Source organism: Salmo salar, chromosome 16, assembly GCF_965601325.2.
Source record: "Salmo salar chromosome 16, fSalSal1, whole genome shotgun sequence".
Taxonomy (NCBI): Eukaryota; Metazoa; Chordata; class Actinopteri; order Salmoniformes; family Salmonidae; genus Salmo; species Salmo salar.
Window position 1 is genome coordinate 59,257,501 of NC_138306.1, and position 27,587 is coordinate 59,285,087.

General features: G+C 46.7%; 2 protein-coding genes across 3 annotated transcripts in view; one reads left to right on the forward strand and one right to left on the reverse strand.

Annotated features, from left to right (window-relative positions):
• Window positions 1-5,680, forward strand: part of atp1b1a (ATPase Na+/K+ transporting subunit beta 1a) — an 83,732-nt gene extending 78,052 nt beyond the window's left edge. The window contains exons 3-6 of the mRNA NM_001140597.1: window positions 70-225; window positions 3,167-3,357; window positions 4,845-4,928; window positions 5,411-5,680. Coding sequence (NP_001134069.1) covers window positions 70-225; window positions 3,167-3,357; window positions 4,845-4,928; window positions 5,411-5,671 — 692 coding nt within the window. The 3' untranslated portion in view covers window positions 5,672-5,680. The remainder of the gene's footprint in view (window positions 1-69; window positions 226-3,166; window positions 3,358-4,844; window positions 4,929-5,410) is intronic.
• A 2,187-nt stretch (window positions 5,681-7,867) lies between these two features.
• The window catches only part of nme7 (NME/NM23 family member 7), a 106,174-nt gene continuing 86,454 nt past the window's right edge, over window positions 7,868-27,587 (reverse strand). The window contains exons 11-12 of one of the 2 annotated variants that reach the window (XM_082962329.1): window positions 21,882-21,989; window positions 7,868-7,987 (exon numbers count right to left, since the gene is read on the reverse strand). In XM_082962329.1, the coding sequence (XP_082818455.1) occupies window positions 7,955-7,987; window positions 21,882-21,989 (141 nt within the window). In that variant the 3' untranslated portion in view covers window positions 7,868-7,954. The remainder of the gene's footprint in view (window positions 7,988-21,881; window positions 21,990-27,587) is intronic. The other variant, NM_001141095.1, reaches the window with a different exon arrangement.

Genomic DNA, 27,587 nt, shown 5'->3' on the forward strand with positions numbered 1-27,587 from the left:
TCTATCATCCATACTAACCCAGTGTGTTGTCTATCATCCATACTGACCCAGTGTGTTGTCTACCTACAGGTCTATCCCACACCCCACGCTCTGAAAAGTTTGAGATCTCTTACAATATCAACGATGTGGAGACGTATCTGAAGTACACCAAGAGCATCAAGGACTTCCTGGAGATGTACGATGAGGAGAGGCAGACGGACCAGAACAAGTACGAAGACTGTGGAGGCAAGTACAGACCAGTAGAAACGAGTAGACACTAGTAGAAACTAGTAGACACTAGTAGACACTAGTAGACACTAGTAGAAACGAGTACACACTAGTAGACACCAGTAGAAACTAGTAGACACTAGTAGACACTAGTACAGACCAGTAGAAACTAGTAGACACTAGTAGACACTAGTAGACACTAGTACAGACCAGTAGAAACTAGTAGACACTAGTAGAAACGAGTAGACACTAGTAGAAACTAGTAGAAACGAGTAGACACTAGTACAGACCAGTAGAAACGAGTACACACTAGTAGAAACTAGTAGAAACGAGTAGACACTAGTACAGACCAGTAGAAACTAGTAGACACTAGTAGAAACGAGTAGACACTAGTACAGACCAGTAGAAACTAGTAGAAACTAGTAGAAACGAGTAGACACTAGTACAGACCAGTAGAAACTAGTAGACACTAGTAGAAACGAGTAGACACTAGTACAGACCAGTAGAAACTAGTAGACACTAGTAGAAACTAGTAGACACTAGTAGAAACGAGTAGACACTAGTAGAAACGAGTAGACACTAGTACAGACCAGTAGAAACTAGTAGACACTAGTAGAAACGAGTAGACACTAGTAGAAACGAGTAGACACTAGTACAGACCAGTAGAAACTAGTAGACACTAGTAGAAACGAGTAGACACTAGTAGAAACGAGTAGACACTAGTACAGACCAGTAGAAACTAGTAGACACTAGTAGACACTAGTACAGACCAGTAGAAACGAGTAGACACTAGTAGAAACGAGTAGACATTAGTAGAAACGAGTAGACACTAGTACAGACCAGTCGAAACGAGTAGACACTAGTACAGACTAGTAGAAACTAGTACAGACTAGTAGACACTAGTAGATACTAGTAGACACTAGTAGAAACGAGTAGACACTAGTACAGACCAGTAGAAACTAGTAGACACTAGTAGAAACGAGTAGACACTAGTAGAAACGAGTAGACACTAGTAGAAACGAGTAGACACTAGTACAGACCAGTAGAAACTAGTAGACACTAGTAGAAACGAGTAGACACTAGTAGAAACGAGTAGACACTAGTACAGACCAGTCGAAACGAGTAGACACTAGTACAGACTAGTAGAAACTAGTACAGACTAGTAGAACCGAGTAGACACTAGTACAGACCAGTCAAAACGAGTAGACACTAGTACAGACTAGTAGAAACTATTACAGACTAGTAGACACTAGTAGATACTAGTAGACACTAGTAGAAACGAATAGACACTAGTACAGACCAGTAGAAACTAGTAGACACTAGTAGAAACTAGTAGACACTAGTAGAAACGAGTAAACACTAGTACAGACCAGTAGAAACTAGTAGACACTAGTACAGACTAGTAGAAACTAGTACAGACTAGTAGACACTAGTAGATACTAGTAGACACTAGTAGAAACGAATAGACACTAGTACAGACCAGTAGAAACTAGTAGACACTAGTAGAAACTAGTAGAAACTAGTAGACACTAGTAGAAACAAGTAGACACTAGTAGAAACGAGTAGACACTAGTACAGACCAGTCGAAATGAGTAGACACTAGTACAGACTAGTAGAAACTAGTACAGACTAGTAGACACTAGTAGATACTAGTACAGACTAGTAGAAACTAGTAGACACTAGTAGAAACGAGTAGACACTAGTACAGACCAGTAGAAACGAGTAGACACTAGTAGAAACGAGTAGACACTAGTACAGACTAGTAGAAACTAGTAGACACTAGTACAGACTAGTAGACACTAGTACAGACTAGTAGACACTACTAGTTTCTACTAGTCTGTACTAGTGTCTACTAGACACTAGTACAGACTAGTGCCGAGAGACACTAGTAGACACTAGTACAGACTAGTAGAAACGAGTAGACACTAGTACAGACTAGTAGACACGAGTAGACACTAGTAGACACTAGTACAGACTAGTAGAAATGAGTAGACACTAGTACAGACTAGTAGACACGAGTAGACACTAGTAGACACTAGTACAGACTAGTAGAAACTAGTAGACACTAGTACAGACTAGTAGAAACTAGTAGACACTAGTAGACACTAGTACAGACTAGTAGAAACTAGTAGACATTAGTAGACACTAGTACAGACTAGTAGAAACTAGTAGACCCCGGTAGAGACTAGTAGACCCCAGTAGAGACTGGTAGACCCCAGTAGAGACTAGTAGACCCCAGTAGAGACCGGTAGACCCCAGTACAGACCAGTAGACCCCAGTAGAGACTAATAGACCCCAGTACAGACCAGTAGACCCCAGTACAGACCAGTAGACCCCGGTACAGACCAGTAGACCCCAGTACAGACTAGTAGACCCCGGTACAGACTAGTAGACCCTGGTAGAGACCGGTAGACCCCAGTAGAGAGCAGTAGACCCCAGTAGAGACTAGTAGACCCCAGTAGAGACCAGTAGACCCCAGTAGAGACCAGTAGACCCCGGTACAGACCAGTAGACCCCGGTACAGACCAGTAGACACCGGTACAGACCGGTAGACCCCGGTACAGACCGGTAGACCCCAGTACAGACCGGTAGACCCCAGTACAGACCGGTAGACCCCAGTACAGACCGGTAGACCCCAGTACAGACCAGTAGACCCCAGTACAGACCGGTTGACCCCAGTACAGACTAGTAGACCCCAGTACAGACTAGTAGACCCCAGTAGAGACTAGTAGACCCCAGTAGAGACTGGTAGACCCCAGTAGAGACTGGTAGACCCCAGTAGAGACTAGTAGACCCCAGTAGAGACTGGTAGACCCCAGTACAGACCGGTAGACCCCAGTACAGACCAGTAGACCCCAGTACAGACTAGTAGACATTGGTAAGGTATCCTGTTAGGGTTTAGTTATGCTGTGTCTGGTCTATATTGTCTGATCTAATAGGTGTCTCTCTGTGCTTGTAGAATTACCTGCATCGTACGTGGACCGTGGTGAGCTGGAGAGTGACGTTGGAGTGAGGAAGGCCTGCAGGTTCAAGCGGACCTGGCTGGGACCCTGTTCTGGTCTGGATGGTCACGACGAAAACTTCGGCTTCAAGGATGGGAAACCCTGCCTGATCGCCAAGCTCAACAGGATCATCAACTTCAGACCAAGGGTATGTACACCTAACCCCACACAAATCTAGTTTACACTGTTGATTAAGCTTGGTTAACGTAGAAGTAAAGTCTTGTGTAATTTGGTCAGCTGTGTGATTCACTTCTGGGTCCAACCGTGTTCGATATCGAGAGTTCCAGCAACAACTCGTAAGTCTCTACCCTCGGAAGGAACCCCCCCCCCCCCCCTTTATGATTCTTAACCATCCTGTGATCTTATGGTTTCTTATGTGCCAGAACACAGCCTGTTTCATCAGACCCTCCAGACCTGAAACACAGCCTCTATCCACAGACCCTCTTGACCTGAAACACAGCCTCTATCCACAGACCCTCCAGACCTGAAACACAGCCTCTATCCACAGACCCTCCAGACCTGAAACACAGCCTCTATCCACAGACCCTCCAGACCTGAAACACAGCCTGTTTCAACAGACCCTCCAGACCTGAAACACAGCCTGTTTCAACAGACCCTCCAGACCTGAAACACAGCCTCTATCCACAGACCCTCCAGACCTGAAACACAGCCTCTATCCACAGACCCTCCAGACCTGAAACACAGCCTCTATCCACAGACCCTCCAGACCTGAAACACAGCCTCTATCCACAGACCCTCCAGACCTGAAACACAGCCTCTATCCACAGACCCTCCAGACCTGAAACATAGCCTGTATGAATGTATTAAACCAAAGAAGAAGTCTCTCCATGATTCTACTTCCTGTAGTTTTGACTGTGTGGTGATAGAGGTTACCACTGAGGGACACTTCACAGAAACAGTTTCAGGGTGATAACCTGATAATGACAACAGTGCTTATTGGTCCGTGTTAGGTTAAGGTGCTAATGCTGATTGGTCAGTCTGGGTGAGGCTAATATGATAATGCTGATTGGTCTGGGTTAGGTTAAGGCGATAATGCTGATTGGTCAGTCTGGGTGAGGCTAATATGATAATGCTGATGGTCTGTCTGGTTTAGGTTAATATGATAATGCTGATTGGTCTGTCTGGGTTTGGTTAAGGCGATAATGCGGATTGGTCTGTCTGGGTTTGGTTAAGGCGATAATGCTGATTGGTCCGTCTGGGTTAGGTTAAGGTGATAATGCGGATTGGTCTGTCTGGGTTTGGTTAAGGCGATAATGCGGATTGGTCCGTCTGGGTTAGGTTAAGGTGATAATGCTGATTGCTCTGTCTGGGTTAGGTTAAGGTGATAATGCTTATTGGTCCGTCTGGGTTAGGTTAAGGCGATAATGCTGATTGGTCCGTCTGGATTAGGTTAAGGTGATAATGCTTATTGGTCTGTCTGGGTTAGGTTAAGGTGATAATGCTTATTGGTCCGTCTGGGTTAGGTTAAGGTGATAATGCTGATTGGTCCGTCTGGGTTTGGTTAAGGTGATAATGCTGATTGGTCCGTCTGGGTTAGGTTAAGGCGATAATGCTGATTGGTCCGTCTGGGTTAGGTTAAGGTGATAATGCTGATTGGTCTGGGTTTTGTTTCAGCCTCCAACCAACAATGCCTCCGTCCCTGATGCCGGCCAGAGCAGAGTCCAAACCAACGTTATCCCCATCCACTGTCAGAACAAGGTACGCCTCACATAGGACTGGGAAGCATATCATATAGACTACATCCAAAATGGCATCCTTTTCCCCTATATAGTGCACTACTTTTGACTAGGTGCCAATAGGGTTCTGGTCAAAAGGGTGCCATTTTCCGATGCAACCATACCATAAACTTGTTGTTTCCTTACATCGCGCTGTCAGGGATAAATGCTATGCTTGTTCTCTTCATGTCGTTTTTAGTCCTGCTAGATATAGGCTATATTCAGTTGTAATATAGAACTAGTTTACATTTTTACATTTGACATTTTAGTCATTTAGCAGACGAGCGACTTACAGTAGTGAATACATACATTTCATTTCATGCATTTTTTTTTTTTGTACTGGCCCCCCCGTGGGAATCGAACCCACAACCCTGGCGTTGCACACACCAGTTTATACCTTAGGGAAAAAGATGCAACCTTGTTCTGTAATGGCAGCCTACTTAACTGTGATGTCATTCTCTACAGAGAGAGGAGGATGCCAGCAAGATTGGTGAGATCAAGTACTATGGCATGGGAATGGGGTTCCCCCTCCAGTACTACCCTTACTACGGCAAGCTGCTGCATCCAAACTACCTGCAACCTCTGGTGGCCATCCAGTTTACCAACCTCACCTTCAACGAGGAGCTGCGTCTCGAGTGCAAAGTGTACGGAGCGAACATTGACTACAGCGAGAAAGATCGCTACCAAGGACGCTTTGACGTTAAGTTCACTATCGCCAATTCATGACCTCAGCTATGAAAAAAAACACACTGTTATCTTCCCACATTTCAAAACAAGATGATTTAGAGAGAAGAAAAAAAAAAAAAAGTTATATTAAAAAAAACACGACTAGTCTTGGAACAAACTTTCATAATATACGGGGACCTACAGTTAATCTGTGTACATTACACTGGCTTCCTGCATAATGTCTAGGGTTTAGAATGTACACTACACTGGCTTCCTGCATAATGTCTAGGGTTTAGAATGTACACTACACTGGCTTCCTGCATAATGTCTAGGGTTTAGAATGTACACTACACTGGCTTCCTGCATAATGTCTAGGGTTTAGAATGTACATTACAGGAAGAGTAGCAATTGCAACATATTTATTCTACTGTAAATGAGAAGTCCTTGAGCCATGGGACATGTTCATCTCTTACTGTAAATTGCAATTCCACTACTGATATGTAGCGAGCAGTGTTTCTGTCTGTCCCCTAAGTATTCTGCCTAATGTGCTTTCTATGTACGTTTGGAGTATCCAGTGCAGTAGTGACATACAGTGGTCCTTTCCAAGCCATGTTGTAATTTCTGTTGTCTTATGTCAGTAAGCTTTAGTGGTCCAAGGTGTGTGTGTGTGTGTGTGTGTGTTAATGTGAGTGTGTGGATGTGTTAATATACTCTTACTAACTGAAAATACTGGCATGGTACGCTCTGATCTGTAAGTCTGTCAGTAAATGGCTGCACTCCCTGGAATGCTTTTTCCTGTGTCTTTTTGAGTTGATTGTGGGAGAATATTTCTACATTACTTTATTTTTTTCTTTTTGGATCAACTTTAATATGGGACAGAGGGTTTAATGAAATGTCTTGTTTGATGCTTCACCTCCTCCTCTCTCTATGTCCAATGCTTCTCCTCCTCTCTATATGTCCAATGCTTCTCCTCCTCCTCCTCCTCTATATGTCCAATACTTCTCCTCCTCTCTCTATGTCCAATGCTTCTCCTCCTCTCTCTATGTCCAATGCTTCGCCTCCTCCTCCTCTATATGTCCAATGCTTCTCCTCCTCCTCCTCTCTATGTCCAATGCTTCTCCTCCTCCTCCTCCTCTATATGTCCAATGCTTCTCCTCCTCCTCTCTATGTCCAATGCTTCACCTCCTCCTCCTCTATATGTCCAATGCTTCTCCTCCTCCTCTCTATGTCCAATGCTTCACCTCCTCCTCTCTCTATGTCCAATGCTTCTCCTCCTCTCTATATGTCCAATGCTTCTCCTCCTCCTCTCTATGTCCAATGCTTCACCTCCTCCTCCTCTATATGTCCAATGCTTCTCCTCCTCCTCTCTATGTCCAATGTTTCACCTCCTCCTCTCTCTATGTCCAATGCTTCTCCTCCTCTCTATATGTCCAATGCTTCTCCTCCTCCTCTCTCTATGTCCAATGCTTCTCCTCCTCCTCTATGTCCAATGCTTCACCTCCTCCTCCTCCTCTCTATGTCCAATGCTTCTCCTCCTCCTCTATGTCCAATACTTCTCCTCCTCCTCTCTGTCCAATGCTTCTCCTCCTCCAATGCTTCACCTCCTCCTCCTCTATATGTCCAATGCTTCACCTCCTCCTCTCTCTATGTCCAATGCTTCTCCTCCTCCTCTCTATGTCCAATGCTTCACCTCCTCCTCCTCCTCTCTCTATGTTCAATGCTTCTCCTCCTCCTCCTCTATATGTCCAATGCTTCTCCTCCTCCTCCTCTCTCTATGTCCAATGCTTCTCCTCCTCCTCTCTATTGTAGTCTAGAGCTAGCAGTGTTCTGTGTATCTAGCAGCAGGCAGGGAGACTAGCTTCCTTCCTCCTTCATGGAAACACTGACAGCGACTCTGTGCTTTTAAAACGAACCATTTTTTTTTGTTGTTGTTGCTGGAGACATCACATGACGTGGTGTAACTTTCTAATGAATGTTTTAGTCATTTTCATGGTGGAAGAGTTTTATATTTATGCAGTTGTACAATTTTTTTTTTTTTCCCGCAGGAAAAAGTGTAATGTATGGATCCGATACCAAAGTCGCTGGTCAAAAAGTTAGAATATCTGAAGCAATGCAGTACCCTGTGTAATAGGATGTTTTGTTGGTGTAAAAGTGATTGATGTTGAACATCCAGACACTCGTCAGGAGTCCATCTGGTCTTGTCATTTTATTTCATCTGGGTAAGACCTTAATGACAAATAAATTGAGAAATTATCCTGTGGTCAATGTCTCTTTTATTTAAATACATACTCATACAAATGGAATGTGTATTTGTGTAAAACACAAACAAACAAAAAAAAAACTTCATCCATCCAAAATCTTGAAGAAATATTGGACCTGTTGAAAGGGAAAATGAACAATTAGCAATCTCTGAAAAATGACTCAATTCTCCTGCAATCCTAGATTAGAAACAGGCTTAATGTAACATTACATTGATAGATCGGCCACATCATTTTTAAAAGATACAGACAGCATATGCTTAGGTTGAGTTATAGTAGAATATAGGTTGAGTTATAGTAGAATATAGGTTGAGTTATAGTAGAATAGTAGAATATAGGTTGAGTTATAGTAGAATAGTAGAATATAGGTTGAGTTATAGTAGAATAGTAGAATATAGGTTGAGTTATAGTAGAATAGTAGAATATAGGTTGAGTTATAGTAGAATATAGGTTGAGGTATAGTAGAATAGTAGAATATAGATTGAGTTATAGTAGAATAGTAGAATATAGGTTGAGTTATAGTAGAATAGTAGAATATAGGTTGAGTTATAGTAGAATAGTAGAATATAGGTTGAGTTATAGTAGAATATAGGTTGAGTTATAGTAGAATAGTAGAATATAGGTTGAGGTATAGTAGAATAGTAGAATATAGATTGAGGTATAGTAGAATAGTAGAGTATAGGTTGAGGTATAGTAGAATATAGGTTGAGTTATAGTAGAATATAGGTTGAGTTATAGTAGAATAGTAGAATATAGGTTGAGGTATAGTAGAATAGTAGAATATAGGTTGAGGTATAGTAGAATATAGGTTGAGTTATAGTAGAATAGTAGAGTATAGGTTGAGGTATAGTAGAATATAGGTTGAGGTATAGTAGAATAGTAGAATATAGGTTGAGGTATAGTAGAATATAGGTTGAGTTATAGTAGAATATAGGTTGAGGTATAGTAGAATATAGGTTGAGGTATAGTAGAATAGTAGAATATAGGTTGAGGTATAGTAGAATATAGGTTGAGGTATAGTAGAATAGTAGAATATAGGTTGAGGTATAGTAGAATATAGGTTGAGGTATAGTAGAATAGTAGAATATAGGTTGAGTTATAGTAGAATATAGGTTGAGTTATAGTAGAATATAGGTTGAGGTATAGTAGAATATAGGTTGAGGTATAGTAGAATAGTAGAATATAGGTTGAGGTATAGTAGAATATAGGTTGAGGTATAGTAGAATAGTAGAATATAGGTTGAGTTATAGTAGAATATAGGTTGAGTTATAGTAGAATAGTAGAATATAGGTTGAGGTATAGTAGAATATAGGTTGAGTTATAGTAGAATAGTAGTAGTTTCAGTATTAAAGGTTTGATCAGGCAACTTTGATCGAGACAAACTGTAACAAACTGAGACAGAGAGAGACATTCAGAGACAGACAGACAGACAGACAGACAGACAGACAGACAGACAGACAGACAGACAGACAGACAGACAGACAGACAGACAGAGACAGACAGACAGGCCACCAGCTTGACTAGACCATTGGTCACCAACCTTTTGAGTCACAATGTAAACAGAGATCTACTACTGAAAATTATTATTTTTAAACATGACTTAAAAACTTAAGCAACATGAACCTATTAAAAACAGTAGTGTAGCAACGAGGTTTGTAGTAGGCTATATGTCCAATACACTGTGCCCTGCAATCACACCTGCAACACTGTACATGAGACTATAAAACACTCTGAATGCTTGAATTGCCCTGTCAATGTTGTTTTTCTCAGACCATTTTGAAATTATATGTATGATTACACCGGTAACAGATCATTTGTTGTATTACTTGAGGCACAGCTGAGTGAGCAGAATAATTTGCTTTAATTTTACATTTTACATTTTAGTCATTTTTAGTCATTTAGCAGACGCTCTTATCCAGAGCGACTTACAGGAGTGAATTCATACATTTCATACATTTTTTGTTGTTGTTGTTGTACTGGCACCTCGTGGGAATCAAACCCACAACCCTGGCGTTGCACACACGATGCTCTACCAACTGAGCTACAGGGAAGGCGTAGACAGACTGATGGCCTGCATCTGATGATCAGTCAGTCTGAGGGGAGGAGGGGAGGAGGGGTGAGGCTGCCTCTCACCTGTCTGAGGGGAGGAGGGGTGAGGCTGCCTCTCACCTGTCTGAGGGGAGGAGGGGAGCAGCGGTGAGGCTGCCTCTCACCTGTCTGAGGGGAGGAGGGGAGCAGCGGTGAGGCTGCCTCTCACCTGTCTGAGGGGAGGAGGGGTGAGGCTGCCTCTCACCCGACTCACCGTCCCTCCGCTCTCCCTCCCTCCACTGAGAAAAGGGGACACGGTCTTCCAGGTGATGGAGAAACAAGTCACACTGCATTACCGTAATTTCCGGACTATTAAGCGCACCTGAATATAAGCCGCACCCACTGAATTAAAAAAAAAAATATTAAATTGTACGTAAATAAGCCGCACATGTCTATAAGCCGCAGGTGCCTACCGGTACATTGAAACAAATGAACTTTACACAGGCTTTAACGAAACACGGCTTGTAACAAAAATAAAAGTCAATTCCTAACGCTGCTGTTTCCAACGTCTTATCATCGACTCATTAAGACCAAGCTCCCGTGCAGCAGCTCTATTTCCTTTTCCAACAGCCAGATCAATCGCCTTCAACTTGAAAGCTGCATCATATGCATTTCTCCATGTCTTTGCCATGATGAGGGTGACAAAATGACTACCGTAATCAGAATGATGGGAAGATTGAGAGCGCTCGATTTAATCTAAACAGTAAACCAAAAAGTTGTTTGACCTTAACCCGTTTGGCAATTTCATTGGTCTAATGAAAGCTTCATGCCGCCCCAAAAACTGAGCACGTCACAGAATGTGTTTTTTGGAAGAAAAAAAAATTGAAAGCGGGAAAAATCCATATATTAGCCGCGACATTGTTTAAGCCGCGAGGTTCAAAGCCTGGGAAAAAAGTTGCGGCTTATAGTCCGGAATTTACGGTATTTCTGTCTCATGCACTAATTCATGTTGTTACTGCTATGACCAGATAAAGTTAAATATTATTTGATATAATAAAAAGAGACAAGCCATTATAATAACAACACTTTGTTATAAAAAATACTTTGCTATAGTCATTCATTTGGAGCTGCAGTGCTGGTTGCAGCGTGCGTGGAAGGAGGGAGAACGTGCATTTTGTAAGTCGCTCTCCAATTTGTAAGTCGCTCTGGATAAGAGCGTCTGCTAAATGACTTAAATGTAAATGTGTATTTTCTGGCTTATGAAAGTGTTGAAAACGACGTGTTTACAGTGCTGAGAAACAACTCAAACACGAACTTACTCATTCAAACAGCAGCACTTCACTGAGTCTCTCTCACTGAGTCTCTCTCGCTGAGTCTCTCTCACTGAGTCTCTCTCACTGAGTCTCTCAGCACTTCACTGAGTCTCTCTCACTGAGTCTCTCTCGCTGAGTCTCTCTCGCTGAGTCTCTCTCACTGAGTCTCTCTCACTGAGTCTCTCAGCACTTCACTGAGTCTCTCTCACTGAGTCTCTCTCGCTGAGTCTCTCTCGCTGAGTCTCTCTCGCTGAGTCTCTCTCACTGAGTCTCTCAGCACTTCACTGAGTCTCTCTCACTGAGTCTCTCTCACTGAGTCTCTCTCACTGAGTCTCTCAGCACTTCACTGAGTCTCTCTCACTGAGTCTCTCTCGCTGAGTCTCTCTCGCTGAGTCTCTCTCACTGAGTCTCTCTCACTGAGTCTCTCTCGCTGAGTCTCTCAGCACTTCACTGAGTCTCTCTCGCTGAGTCTCTCTCGCTGAGTCTCTCTCACTGAGTCTCTCTCACTGAGTCTCTCTCGCTGAGTCTCTCACTGAGTCTCTCAGCACTTCACTGAGTCTCTCTCAATGAGTCTCTCTCGCTGAGTCTCTCTCACTGAGCCTCTCTCACTGAGTCTCTCAGCACTTCACTGAGTCTCTCTCACTGAGTCTCTCTCGCTGAGTCTCTCTCACTAAGCCTCTCTCACTGAGTCTCTCTCACTGAGTCTCTCAGCACTTCACTGAGTCTCTCTCACTGAGTCTCTCTCACTGAGTCTCTCTCGCTGAGTCTCTCTCACTGAGTCTCTCAGCACTTCACTGAGTCTCTCTCACTGAGTCTCTCTCGCTGAGTCTCTCTCACTGAGTCTCTCTCGCTGAGTCTCTCTCGCTGAGTCTCTCTCGCTGAGTCTCTCTCGCTGAGTCTCTCTCACTGAGTCTCTCAGCACTTCACTGAGTCTCTCTCACTGAGTCTCTCTCACTGAGTCTCTCTCACTGAGTCTCTCAGCACTTCACTGAGTCTCTCTCTTGCTGAGTGTCTCTCACTGAGTCTCTCTCGCTGAGTCTCTCTCGCTGAGTCTCTCTCACTGAGTCTCTCTCACTGAGTCTCTCTCGCTGAGTCTCTCTCACTGAGTCTCTCAGCACTTCACTGAGTCTCTCTCGCTGAGTCTCTCTCGCTGAGTCTCTCTCACTGAGTCTCTCTCACTGAGTCTCTCTCGCTGAGTCTCTCTCACTGAGTCTCTCAGCACTTCACTGAGTCTCTCTCGCTGAGTCTCTCTCACTGAGCCTCTCTCACTGAGTCTCTCTCACTGAGTCTCTCTCACTGAGTCTCTCAGCACTTCACTGAGTCTCTCTCACTGAGTCTCTCTCGCTGAGTCTCTCTCGCTGAGTCTCTCTCACTGAGTCTCTCAGCACTTCACTGAGTCTCTCTCACTGAGTCTCTCTCGCTGAGTCTCTCTCACTGAGTCTCTCTCGCTGAGTCTCTCTCACTGAGTCTCTCTCACTGAGTCTCTCTCGCTGAGTCTCTCTCGCTGAGTCTCTCTCACTGAGTCTCTCTCGCTGAGTCTCTCTCACTGAGTCTCTCTCACTGAGTCTCTCAGCACTTCACTGAGTCTCTCTCGCTGAGTCTCTCAGCACTTCACTGAGTCTCTCTCACTGAGTCTCTCTCACTGAGTCTCTCTCGCTGAGTCTCTCAGCACTTCACTGAGTCTCTCTCGCTGAGTCTCTCTCGCTGAGTCTCTCTCACTGAGTCTCTCTCACTGAGTCTCTCTCACTGAGTCTCTCTCACTGATCTCGCTGAGTCTCTCTCACTGATCTCGCTGAGTCTCTCTCACTGAGACTCTCTCACTGAGTCTCTCAGCACTTCACTGAGTCTCTCTCACTGAGTCTCTCTCGCTGAGTCTCTCTCGCTGAGTCTCTCTCACTGAGTCTCTCAGCACTTCACTGAGTCTCTCTCGCTGAGTCTCTCTCGCTGAGTCTCTCTCACTGAGTCTCTCTCGCTGAGTCTCTCTCGCTGAGTCTCTCTCGCTGAGTCTGAGAGTCTCTCTCGCTGAGTCTCTCTCACTGAATCTCTCAGCACTTCACTGAGTCTCTCTCGCTGAGTCTCTCTCACTGAGTCTCTCAGCACTTCACTGAGTCTCTCTCGCTGAGTCTCTCTCACTGAGTCTCTCTCGCTGAGTCTCTCTCGCTGAGTCTCTCTCACTGAGTCTCTCTCACTGAGTCTCTCTCACTGAGTCTCTCTCGCTGAGTCTCTCTCACTGAGTCTCTCAGCACTTCACTGAGTCTCTCTCACTGAGTCTCTCTCGCTGAGTCTCTCTCACTGAGCCTCTCTCACTGAGTCTCTCTCACTGAGTCTCTCTCACTGAGTCTCTCAGCACTTCACTGAGTCTCTCTCGCTGAGTCTCTCTCACTGAGTCTCTCTCGCTGAGTCTCTCTCGCTGAGTCTCTCTCGCTGAGTCTCTCTCACTGAGTCTCTCTCGCTGAGTCTCTCTCACTGAGTCTCTCAGCACTTCACTGAGTCTCTCTCACTGAGCCTCTCTCACTGAGTCTCTCTCACTGAGTCTCTCTCGCTGAGTCTCTCTCGCTGAGTCTCTCAGCACTTCACTGAGTCTCTCTCACTGAGTCTCTCTCGCTGAGTCTCTCTCGCTGAGTCTCTCTCACTGAGTCTCTCTCACTGAGTCTCTCTCACTGAGTCTCTCTCGCTGAGTCTCTCTCGCTGAGTCTCTCTCACTGAGTCTCTCTCGCTGAGTCTCTCTCACTGAGTCTCTCTCACTGAGTCTCTCAGCACTTCACTGAGTCTCTCTCGCTGAGTCTCTCTCGCTGAGTCTCTCAGCACTTCACTGAGTCTCTCTCACTGAGTCTCTCTCGCTGAGTCTCTCTCGCTGAGTCTCTCTCACTGAGTCTCTCTCGCTGAGTCTCTCTCGCTGAGTCTCTCTCGCTGAGTCTCTCTCACTGAGTCTCTCTCACTGAGTCTCTCTCACTGAGTCTCTCAGCACTTCACTGAGTCTCTCTCGCTGAGTCTCTCTCGCTGAGTCTCTCTCACTGAGTCTCTCTCGCTGAGTCTCTCTCGCTGAGTCTCTCTCGCTGAGTCTGAGAGTCTCTCTCGCTGAGTCTCTCTCACTGAATCTCTCAGCACTTCACTGAGTCTCTCTCGCTGAGTCTCTCTCACTGAGTCTCTCAGCACTTCACTGAGTCTCTCTCGCTGAGTCTCTCTCACTGAGTCTCTCTCGCTGAGTCTCTCTCGCTGAGTCTCTCTCACTGAGTCTCTCTCACTGAGTCTCTCTCACTGAGTCTCTCTCGCTGAGTCTCTCTCACTGAGTCTCTCAGCACTTCACTGAGTCTCTCTCACTGAGTCTCTCTCGCTGAGTCTCTCTCACTGAGTCTCTCTCACTGAGTCTCTCTCACTGAGTCTCTCAGCACTTCACTGAGTCTCTCTCGCTGAGTCTCTCTCGCTGAGTCTCTCTCGCTGAGTCTCTCTCGCTGAGTCTCTCTCGCTGAGTCTCTCTCACTGAGTCTCTCTCACTGAGTCTCTCTCACTGAGTCTCTCTCGCTGAGTCTCTCTCGCTGAGTCTCTCTCACTGAGTCTCTCTCACTGAGTCTCTCTCACTGAGTCTCTCTCACTGAGTCTCTCAGCACTTCACTGAGTCTCTCTCACTGAGTCTCTCTCGCTGAGTCTCTCTCACTGAGTCTCTCTCACTGAGTCTCTCTCGCTGAGTCTCTCTCGCTGAGTCTCTCTCACTGATCCCGCTGAGTCTCTCTCACTGAGACTCTCTCACTGAGTCTCTCAGCACTTCACTGAGTCTCTCTCGCTGAGTCTCTCTCGCTGAGTCTCTCTCGCTGAGTCTCTCTCACTGAGTCTCTCAGCACTTCGCTGAGTCTCTCTCGCTGAGTCTCTCTCACTGAGTCTCTCAGCACTTCACTGAGTCTCTCTCACTGAGTCTCTCACTGAGTCTCTCTCACTGAGTCTCTCTCGCTGAGTCTCTCTCGCTGAGTCTCTCTCACTGAGTCTCTCTCACTGAGTCTCTCTCGCTGAGTCTCTCTCACTGAATCTCTCAGCACTTCACTGAGTCTCTCTCGCTGAGTCTCTCTCACTGAGTCTCTCAGCACTTCACTGAGTCTCTCTCGCTGAGTCTCTCTCGCTGAGTCTCTCTCACTGAGTCTCTCTCGCTGAGTCTCTCTCGCTGAGTCTGAGAGTCTCTCTCGCTGAGTCTCTCTCACTGAATCTCTCAGCACTTCACTGAGTCTCTCTCGCTGAGTCTCTCTCACTGAGTCTCTCAGCACTTCACTGAGTCTCTCTCGCTGAGTCTCTCTCACTGAGTCTCTCTCGCTGAGTCTCTCTCGCTGAGTCTCTCTCACTGAGTCTCTCTCACTGAGTCTCTCTCACTGAGTCTCTCTCGCTGAGTCTCTCTCACTGAGTCTCTCAGCACTTCACTGAGTCTCTCTCACTGAGTCTCTCTCGCTGAGTCTCTCTCACTGAGCCTCTCTCACTGAGTCTCTCTCACTGAGTCTCTCTCACTGAGTCTCTCAGCACTTCACTGAGTCTCTCTCGCTGAGTCTCTCTCACTGAGTCTCTCTCGCTGAGTCTCTCTCGCTGAGTCTCTCTCGCTGAGTCTCTCTCACTGAGTCTCTCTCGCTGAGTCTCTCTCACTGAGTCTCTCAGCACTTCACTGAGTCTCTCTCACTGAGTCTCTCTCGCTGAGTCTCTCGCCTCACTGAGTCTCTCTCACTGAGTCTCTCTCGCTGAGTCTCTCTCGCTGAGTCTCTCTCGCTGAGTCTCTCTCGCTGAGTCTCTCTCGCTGAGTCTCTCTCACTGAGTCTCTCTCACTGAGTCTCTCTCGCTGAGTCTCTCTCGCTGAGTCTCTCTCACTGATCTCGCTGAGTCTCTCTCACTGAGACTCTCTCACTGAGTCTCTCAGCACTTCACTGAGTCTCTCTCACTGAGTCTCTCTCGCTGAGTCTCTCTCACTGAGTCTCTCAGCACTTCACTGAGTCTCTCTCGCTGAGTCTCTCTCGCTGAGTCTCTCTCACTGAGTCTCTCAGCACTTCACTGAGTCTCTCTCGCTGAGTCTCTCTCGCTGAGTCTCTCTCGCTGAGTCTCTCTCACTGAGTCTCTCAGCACTTCGCTGAGTCTCTCTCGCTGAGTCTCTCTCGCTGAGTCTCTCTCACTGAGTCTCTCAGCACTTCACTGAGTCTCTCTCACTGAGTCTCTCTCACAGTCTCTCTCACTGAGTCTCTCTCGCTGAGTCTCTCTCGCTGAGTCTCTCTCACTGAGTCTCTCTCACTGAGTCTCTCTCGCTGAGTCTCTCTCACTGAGTCTCTCAGCACTTCGCTGAGTCTCTCTCGCTGAGTCTCTCTCACTGAGTCTCTCTCACTGAGTCTCTCTCGCTGAGTCTCTCTCACTGAGTCTCTCAGCACTTCACTGAGTCTCTCTCACTGAGTCTCTCTCACTGAGTCTCTCTCACTGAGCCTCTCTCACTGAGCCTCTCTCACTGAGTCTCTCTCGCTGAGTCTCTCTCGCTGAGTCTCTCTCACTGAGTCTCTCAGCACTTCACTGAGTCTCTCTCGCTGAGTCTCTCTCGCTGAGTCTCTCTCGCTGAGTCTCTCTCGCTGAGTCTCTGTCACTGAGTCTCTCTCACTGAGTCTCTCTCACTGAGTCTCTCTCACTGAGTCTCTCTCACTGAGTCTCTCAGCACTTCGCTGAGTCTCTCTCGCTGAGTCTCTCTCACTGAGTCTCTCTCACTGAGTCTCTCAGCACTTTGCTGAGTCTCTCTCGCTGAGTCTCTCAGCACTTCACTGAGTCTCTCTCACTGAGTCTCTCTCGCTGAGTCTCTCTCACTGAGCCTCTCTCACTGAGTCTCTCTCACTGAGTCTCTCTCGCTGAGTCTCTCTCGCTGAGTCTCTCTCACTGAGTCTCTCAGCACTTCACTGAGTCTCTCTCGCTGAGTCTCTCTCGCTGAGTCTCTCTCACTGAGTCTCTGAGTCTCTCTCACTGAGTCTCTCAGCACTTCACTGAGTCTCTCTCGCTGAGTCTCTCTCGCTGAGTCTCTCTCACTGAGTCTCTCAGCACTTCACTGAGTCTCTCTCGCTGAGTCTCTCTCGCTGAGTCTCTCTCGCTGAGTCTCTCTCACTGAGTCTCTCAGCACTTCACTGAGTCTCTCTCACTGAGTCTCTCTCACTGAGTCTCTCAGCACTTCACTGAGTCTCTCTCACTGAGTCTCTCTCACTGAGTCTCTCAGCACTTCACTGAGTCTCTCTCGCTGAGTCTCTCTCACTGAGTCTCTCTCACTGAGTCTCTCTCACTGAGTCTCTCAGCACTTCACTGAGTCTCTCTCGCTGAGTCTCTCTCACTGAGTCTCTCTCACTGAGTCTCTCACTGAGTCTCTCTCACTGAGTCTCTCTCACTGAGTCTCTCAGCACTTCACTGAGTCTCTCTCACTGAGTCTCTCTCACTGAGTCTCTCAGCACTTCGCTGAGTCTCTCTTGCTGAGTCTCTCTCACTGAGTCTCTCTCACTGAGTCTCTCAGCACTTCACTGAGTCTCTCTCGCTGAGTCTCTCTCACTGAGTCTCTCTCACTGAGTCTCTCTCACTGAGTCTCTCAGCACTTCACTGAGTCTCTCTCACTGAGCTGAGTCTCTCTCACTGAGTCTCTCAGCACTTCACTGAGTCTCTCTCGCTGAGTCTCTCTCACTGAGTCTCTCTCACTGAGTCTCTCAGCACTTCACTGAGTCTCTCTCACTGAGTCTCTCTCACTGAGTCTCTCAGCACTTCACTGAGTCTCTCTCACTGAGTCTCTCTCGCTGAGTCTCTCTCGCTGAGTCTCTCTCACTGAGTCTCTCAGCACTTCACTGAGTCTCTCTCACTGAGTCTCTCTCACTGAGTCTCTCAGCACTTCACTGAGTCTCTCTCGCTGAGTCTCTCTCACTGAGTCTCTCTCACTGAGTCTCTCAGCACTTCACTGAGTCTCTCTCACTGAGTCTCTCTCGCTGAGTCTCTCTCACTGAGTCTCTCTCACTGAGTCTCTCAGCACTTCACTGAGTCTCTCTCACTGAGTCTCTCTCACTGAGTCTCTCTCACTGAGTCTCTCAGCACTTCACTGAGTCTCTCTCACTGAGTCTCTCTCGCTGAGTCTCTCTCACTGAGTCTCTCTCACTGAGTCTCTCAGCACTTCGCTGAGTCTCTCTCACTGAGTCTCTCAGCACTTCACTGAGTCTCTCTCGCTGAGTCTCTCTCGCTGAGTCTCTCTCGCTGAGTCTCTCTCGCTGAGTCTCTCTCGCTGAGTCTCTCTCGCTGAGTCTCTCTCGCTGAGTCTCTCTCACTGAGTCTCTCTCACTGAGTCTCTCAGCACTTCACTGAGTCTCTCTCACTGAGTCTCTCTCACTGAGTCTCTCAGCACTTCGCTGAGTCTCTCTCACTGAGTCTCTCTCACTGAGTCTCTCACTGAGTCTCTCTCACTGAGTCTCTCTCACTGAGTCTCTCAGCACTTCACTGAGTCTCTCTCACTGAGTCTCTCTCACTGAGTCTCTCTCACTGAGTCTCTCAGCACTTCGCTGAGTCTCTGTCACTGAGTCTCTCTCACTGAGTCTCTCTCACTGAGTCTCTCTCACTGAGTCTCTCTCACTGAGTCTCTCAGCACTTCACTGAGTCTCTCTCACTGAGTCTCTCTCGCTGAGTCTCTCTCACTGAGTCTCTCTCACTGAGTCTCTCAGCACTTCACTGAGTCTCTCTCACTGAGTCTCTCTCACTGAGTCTCTCTCACTGAGTCTCTCAGCACTTCGCTTAGTCTCTCTCGCTGAGTCTCTCTCACTGAGTCTCTCTCACTGAGTCTCTCAGCACTTCGCTGAGTCTCTCACTGAGTCTCTCTCACTGAGTCTCTCAGCACTTTGCTGAGTCTCTCTCGCTGAGTCTCTCTCGCTGAGTCTCTCTCGCTGAGTCTCTCTCGCTGAGTCTCTCTCGCTGAGTCTCTCTCGCTGAGTCTCTCAGCACTTCGCTGTATTCGTCAAGCCCTCTCTCTAGACATGGTTTTAAAAGTTGTGAAATCTCACAGTAATGATGTTGCTGTGAGCTCAAGGTTTTATTTTTTTTTACAGTCTATGGCTCAAGGAAACTGCAGACACGGTGTGATCTGAGCTATCTGATTGGCCAGCTGTTGGCCTATAGGTGCACTTCACTTGCTCTCTGGGCCTGCTGGGTAGGCAGAGTTCTACCTTCAGATACCTGAAATGAGGGCTGGGCGATATGGCCAAAATATATCATGGTATTTGATGTTTAGCAGTCTGTATAGCAGTCCTGTCTAACATAACATAAGTATGTTTTTTGCTATAGTCCTGTCTAACATGCATTACCTCAGGGTGGCCACACATATATTATAAATGATTTCAATGTGTCTTTCTCCAATTCAGATTGTTTTCTACTGTTCAATTCAACTTCAATCGAAAATTATTTCCTGCATTTCCATCAATTTCTGCATTTCCTGCACTCATTTGCGATCATTTCCACACTGCAAAAATGACTAAGGCCTAGATTTTTAACCAAATGTTGCAATTGCGATTTAGATCAAAAAACACTTGGGTGAACTTTTGGAATCATTGAAATATTATGTTTATTATAATTCTATAGTCAGAATATAAATTATAGTGGGCACTTTGAATACAGTGTTGTCTGACATGACAACGAATGAAAACGCCATGGATGAGTTATTTTAACAGGGTAGGAACCAAAGTGATGTTCAGTGTTTCCTAGGGGACCCTATAATCTTTGGCTACATTAAATATTTATTCATATAGATAACATATTCATGCTTCGCCTATTCCTCTTTGATTCAGAAGATACTGTTGTACAAACAACATGCTGATTTAATACAGCCTGATACCAGTGCTGGTGGAGGCTTAAATACAGGCTGTGTAACAGTATGTTAGACAGGACTATATATTGAACCTTTATTTAACCAGGCAAGTCAGTTAAAGAACAAATTCTTATTTTCAATGACGGCCTACCGGGGAACAGTGGGTTAACTGCCTTGTTCAGGGGGCAGAACGACAGATTTCTACCTTGTCAGCTCAGGGGATTTGAACTTGCAACCTTTCGGTTACTAGCCCAACGTTAGACAGGACTATAGCAGTATGTTAGACAGGACTATAGCAGTATGTTAGACAGGACTATAGCAGTATGTTAGACAGGACTATAGCAGTATGTTAGACAGGACTATAGCAGTATGTTAGACAGGACTAAAGCAGTATGTTAGACAAGACTATAGCAGTATGTTAGACAGGACTATAGCAGTATGTTAGACAGGACTATAGCAGTATGTTAGACAGTACTAAAGCAGTATGTTAGACAGGACTATAGCAGTATGTTAGACAGGACTATAGCAGTATGTTAGACAGGACTATAGCAGTATGTTAGACAGGACTATAGCAGTATGTTAGACAGGACTATAGCAGTATGTTAGACAGGACTATAGCAGTATGTTAGACAGGACTATAGCAGTATGTTAGACAGGACTAAAGCAGTATGTTAGACAGGACTATAGCAGTATGTTAGACAGGACTATAGCAGTATGTTAGACAGGACTATAGCAGTATGTTAGACAGGACTATAGCAGTATGTTAGACAGGACTAAAGCAGTATGTTAGACAGGACTATAGCAGTATGTTAGACAGGACTATAGCAGTATGTTAGACAGGACTATAGCAGTATGTTAGACAGGACTATAGCAGTATGTTAGACAGGACTATAGCAGTATGTTAGACAGGACTATAGCAGTATGTTAGACAGGACTAAAGCAGTATGTTAGACAGGACTATAGCAGTATGTTAGACAGGACTAAAGCAGTATGTTAGACAGGACTAAAGCAGTATGTTAGACAGGACTATAGCAGTATGTTAGACAGGACTATAGCAGTATGTTAGACAGGACTATAGCAGTATGTTAGACAGGACTATAGCAGTATGTTAGACAGGACTAAAGCAGTATGTTAGACAGGACTATAGCAGTATGTTAGACAGGACTATAGCAGTATGTTAGACAGGACTATAGCAGTATGTTAGACAGGACTATAGCAGTATGTTAGACAGGACTATAGCAGTATGTTAGACTGTTTCCAGTGTAGTGGTCCGCTCCGTTCTGGGCCGAAGTGGTTCGTCTGGGCCCTGGAATGTGTTAGGCAGCTCAGCCAGTCACCAGGCTAATGATTAACAAGGAGCCATTTGTCCCTACGGCTACGCTGCTCAACAGATCAGGAGCTCTCTCTCTCTCTCTCTCTCTCTCTCTCTCCCTCTCTCCCTCTCTCCCTCCCTGCCTGCCTCCCTCCCTCCCTCCCTCCCTCACTAAACAGTAAGTTTGTTTCTAAATGGCCAGCTATTCTTTCCCAGTGGGATCAGTAGCGGCTCGTCATGAGACTGTCCCGCTGTTGCTGCTTTAGCCTGTATCCCAAAAATGGCACCCTATTCCGTATATAGTGCACTACGTTTAAACCACGGCCTATTAGGCCCATAGTGCACTATGTAAGGAATAGGGTGCCAATTTGGGACCCAGTTCCATTCTGTTCCTGGTCTGGTCACTGTGAGATACAAACCAGCAGTCTGAATGGCTACTCCTCTTCGTATGAGCTTCGGTGCCAAACAGATGAATGATTGTGGGTTTAAGAGCTACTCTGAAATACTAAATGTGTGGGTGAATGAGGCGCCAGTATGTATCTACCTCCAGTACCCCGTCTTCGGGAAGGTCAGTGCAGTGCACAGCATTCTGCACTTTGGTTTTACCATACAGAGCTCTTAACGAGGAGGGCCGAAGATGACGAGCAATCTCCTGGGAAAGAGAAAAAAAACATTTGTTAGCATGGTCCCATAAACATGAAGGGTGTTCATTTCTACAGCCCTATATGTCTCAGAGACTAAGTGACTGTGCTCTGGCCCTATATGTCTCAGAGACTAAGTGACTGTGCTCTGGCCCTATATGTCTCTGAGACTAAGTGACTGTGCTCTGGCCCTGTATGTCTCTGAGACTAAGTGACTGTGCTCTGGCCCTATATGTCTCAGAGACTAAGTGACTGTGCTCTGGCCCTATATGACTCAGAGACTAAGTGACTGTGCTCTGGCCCTATATGTCTCAGAGACTAAGTGACTGTCCTCTGGCCCTATATGTCTCAGAGACTAAGTGACTGTGCTCTGGCCCTATATGTCTCAGAGACTAAGTGACTGTGCTCTGGCCCTATATGTCTCAGAGACTAAGTGACTGTGCTCTGGCCCTGTATGTCTCAGAGACTAAGTGACTGTGCTCTGGCCCTGTATGTCTCAGAGACTAAGTGACTGTGCTCTGGCCCTATATGTCTCAGAGACTAAGTGACTGTGCTCTGGCCCTATATGTCTCTGAGACTAAGTGACTGTGCTCTGGCCCTATATGTCTCAGAGACTAAGTGACTGTGCTCTGGCCCTATATGACTCAGAGACTAAGTGACTGTGCTCTGGCCCTATATGTCTCAGAGACTAAGTGACTGTCCTCTGGCCCTGTATGTCTCAGAGACTAAGTGACTGTGCTCTGGCCCTGTATGTCTCAGAGACTAAGTGACTGTGCTCTGGCCCTGTATGTCTCAGAGACCAAGTGACTGTGCTCTGGCCCTGTATGTCTCAGAGACCAAGTGACTGTGCTCTGGCCCTGTATGTCTCAGAGACTAAGTGACTGTGCTCTGGCCCTATATGTCTCAGAGACTAAGTGACTGTGCTCTGGCCCTATATGTCTCAGAGACTAAGTGACTGTGCTCTGGCCCTATATGTCTCAGAGACTAAGTGACTGTGCTCTGGCCCTATATGTCTCTGAGATTAAGTGACTGTGCTCTGGCCCTATATGTCTCAGAGACTAAGTGACTGTGCTCTGGCCCTATATGTCTCAGAGGCTAAGTGACTGTGCTCTGGCCCTGTACGTCTCAGAGATAGGGCTCTGAGACTGTAGACCACACAGATAGGGCTCTGAGACTGTAGACCACACAGATAGGGCTCTGAGACTGTAGACCACACAGATAGGGCTCTGAGACTGTAGACCACACAGATAGGGCTCTGAGACTGTAGACCACACAGATAGGGCTCTGAGACTGTAGACCACACAGATAGGCCTCTGAGACTATAGACCACACAGATAGGGCTCTGAGACTGTAGACCACACACATATAGGGCTATGAGACTGTAGACCACACAGATAGGGCTCTGAGACTGTAGACCACACAGATAGGGCTCTGAGACTGTAGACCACACAGATAGGGCTCTGAGACTGTAGACCACACACAGATAGGGCTCTGAGACTGTAGACCACACAGATAGGGCTCTGAGACTGTAGACCACACACAGATAGGGCTCTGAGACAGTAGACCACACAGATAGGGCTCTGAGACTGTAGACCACACACAGATAGGGCTCTGAGACTGTAGACCACACAGATAGGGCTCTGAGACTGTAGACCACACACGGGCTCTGAGACTGTAGACCACACAGATAGGGCTCTAAAACTGTAGACCACACAGATAGGGCTCTGAGACTGTAGACCACACAGATAGGGCTCTGAGACTGTAGACCACACAGATAGGGCTCTGAGACTGTAGACCACACAGATAGGGCTCTGAGACTGTAGACCACACAGATAGGCCTCTGAGACTATAGACCACACAGATAGGGCTCTGAGACTGTAGACCACACACAGATAGGGCTCTGAGACTGTAGACCACACAGATAGGGCTCTGAGACTGTAGACCACACAGATAGGGCTCTGAGACTGTAGACCACACAGAAATAGGGCTCTGAGACTGTAGACCACACAGATAGGGCTCTGAGACTGTAGACCACACACAGATAGGGCTCTGAGACTGTAGACCACACAGATAGGGCTCTGAGACTGTAGACCACACAGATAGGGCTCTGAGACTGTAGACCACACACAGATAGGGCTCTGAGACGGTAGACCACATACAGATAGGGCTCTGAGACTGTAGACCACACAGATAGGGCTCTGAGACCGTAGACCACACACAGATAGGGCTCTGAGACTGTAGACCACACACAGATAGGGCTCTGGGACTGTAGACCACACAGATAGGGCTCTGAGACTGTAGACCACACACAGATAGGGCTCTGAGACTGTAGACCACACAGATAGGGCTCTGAGACTGTAGACCACACAGATAGGGCTCTGAGACTGTAGACCACACACAGATAGGGCTCTGAGACCGTAGACCACACAGATAGGGCTCTGAGACTGTAGACCACACAGATAGGGCTCTGGGACTGTAGACCACACAGATAGGGCTCTGAGACCGTAGACCACACACAGATAGGGCTCTGAGACTGTAGACCACACACAGATAGGGCTCTGAGACTGTAGACCACACACAGATAGGGCTCTGAGACTGTAGACCACACAGATAGGGCTCTGAGACTGTAGGCCACACAGATAGGGCTCTGAGACTGTAGACCACACAGATAGGGCTCTGAGACTGTAGACCACACAGATAGGGCTCTGAGACTGTAGACCACACAGATAGGGCTCTGAGACTGTAGACCACACAGATAGGGCTCTGGGACTGTAGACCACACAGATAGGGCTCTGAGACCGTAGACCACACACAGATAGGGCTCTGAGACTGTAGACCACACAGATAGGGCTCTGAGACTGTAGACCACACAGATAGGGCTCTGAGACTGTAGACCACACAGATAGGGCTCTGAGACCGTAGACCACACACAGATAGGGCTCTGAGACTGTAGACCACACACAGATAGGGCTCTGAGACTGTAGACCACACACAGATAGGGCTCTGAGACTGTAGACCACACAGATAGGGCTCTGAGACTGTAGGCCACACAGATAGGGCTCTGAGACTGTAGACCACACAGATAGGGCTCTGAGACTGTAGACCACACAGATAGGGCTCTGAGACTGTAGACCACACAGATAGGGCTCTGAGACTGTAGACCACACAGATAGGGCTCTGGGACTGTAGACCACACAGATAGGGCTCTGAGACCGTAGACCACACACAGATAGGGCTCTGAGACTGTAGACCACACAGATAGGGCTCTGAGACTGTAGACCACACAGATAGGGCTCTGAGACTGTAGACCACACAGATAGGGTTCTGAGACTGTAGACCACACAGATAGGGCTCTGGGACTGTAGACCACACAGATAGGGCTCTGGGACCGTAGACCACACAGATAGGGTTCTGAGACCATGCCGTTTGCTCATTTTAACAGAGGAACACTAACCAATAGTACTGTTTGTCCATCTTGAGACTCCATAGCCAGTATACACTTCCTCAAAATAGTCAGAAATGGATCTAAGACAACTCAAGAAATCTGTCATTAATTCAGACTTTTTTTTTTTTTTTTTTGCCAAAGAGATCTTAGTTGCGCAATTTCGCATCTAACTAAGACGTTTGGTGCAGTATTTCTCAAGTGAAAAAATATGCGTGAAAACGATTCGTCTTTCGTTGAATGATAACAAACACTTAATTGAAGAATCCCTACTGTTGACCAATCACCGACGATGGGGCGTAGACTTCAGCGCCTACTGTTGACCAATCACCGACGAAGGGGCGTAGAGACTTCGGCTACCGACTTCCGGCTTGCCTCCGGATTTTTTTCTCTCTTCACGAACAGACCAACAACAACAAAAACCTTGCCAAAAACCAAAACTAACAAAAAACATCACAAAATGTCTTCATAATTTGGCATGAACTGCTCCAAACTATTTCGGATGGGGAGCATGCGGACACCTTAACAAAGAGAGAAAGCATTCCCAACGAGCGACAACATGCTTTACAGTCTAACTGTTTGCTCTCACTCAAAAGACAGGATCCAGTGTTCCCGAGAGGCTCAGCGGTCTAAGGCACTGCATTTCACTGCAGTCCCTGGTTCCAGGCTTCATCACATCCGGATGTGATTGGGAGTCCCATAGGGTGGCGCACAATTGGCCCAGCGTTGTCTGGGTTTGGCCGGGTTAGGCCGTCATTGTAAATAAGAAATTTGTTCTTAACTGACTTGCCTGGTTAAATAAAGGTAAAAAAATATTTGCGAAGTTCCTCCCATTCTTCTCTGCAGATCCTCTCAAACTCTGTTTAGGTTGGATGGGGAGCGTCGCTGCACAGCTATTTTCAGGTCTCTCCAGAGATGTTTGATTGGGTTCACGTCCGGGTTCTGGCTGGGCCACTCAAGGACATTCAGAGACTTGTCCCGAAGCCACTCCTGTGTTGTCTTGGCTGTGTGCTTAGGGTCGTTGTCCTGTTGGAAGGTGAACCTTCACCCTAGTCTGAGGTCCTGAGAGCTCAGGAGCAGGTTTTCATCAGGGATCTCTCTGTACTTTGCTCCATTCATCTTTCCCTCCATCTTGACTAGTCTCCCAGTCCCTGTCGCTGAAAAACATCCCCACAGCATGATGCTGCCACCACCATGCTTCACCGTAGGGATGGTGCCAGGTTTCCTCCAGACATGACGCATGGCTTTCAGACCAAAGAGTTCAGTCTTGGTTTCATCAGACCAGAGAATCTTGTTTCTCGTGGTCTGAGAGCCTTTAGATGCCTTTCGGGAAACTCCAAGCGGGCTGTCATGTGCCTTTTACTGAGGAGTGGCTTCCGTCTGGTCACTCTACCATAAAGGCCTGATTGGTGGAGTTCTGCAGAGATGGTTGTCCTTCTGGAAGGTTCTCCCGTCTCTACAGAGGAACTCTGGAGCTCTGATAGAGTGACCATCGGGTTCTTGGTCACCTCCCTGACCAAGGCCCTTCTTCCCCCGACTGCTCAGTTTGGCCGGGCGGCCAGCTCTAGGAAGAGTCTTTGTGGTTTCAAACTTCGGAGGCTACGGTCTTCTTGGGGACCTTCAATGCTGCAGACATGTTAGTGTATGAGGGAGATGAACCCTCCATGGGTTTATAGTGTGAGGGAGATGAACCCTCCATGGGTTTATAGTGTGAGGGAGATGAACCCTCCATGGGTTTATAGTGTGAGGGAGATGAACCCTCCGTGGGTTTATAGTGTGAGGGAGATTAACCCTCCATGGGTTTATAGTGTGAGGGAGATGAACCCTCCATGGGTTTATAGTGTGAGGGAGGTGAACCCTCCATGGGTTTATAGTGTGAGGGAGATGAACCCTCCATGGGTTTATAGTGTGAGGGAGATGAACCCTCCATGGGTTTATAGTGTGAGGGAGATGAACCCTCCATGGGTTTATAGTGTGAGGGAGATGAACCCTCCATGGGTTTATAGTGTGAGGGAGATGAACCCTCCGTGGGTTTATAGTGTGAGGGAGATGAACCCTCCGTGGGTTTATAGTGTGAGGGAGATGAACCCTCCGTGGGTTTATAGTGTGAGGGAGATGAACCCTCCGTGGGTTTATAGTGTGAGGGAGATGAACCCTCCGTGGGTTT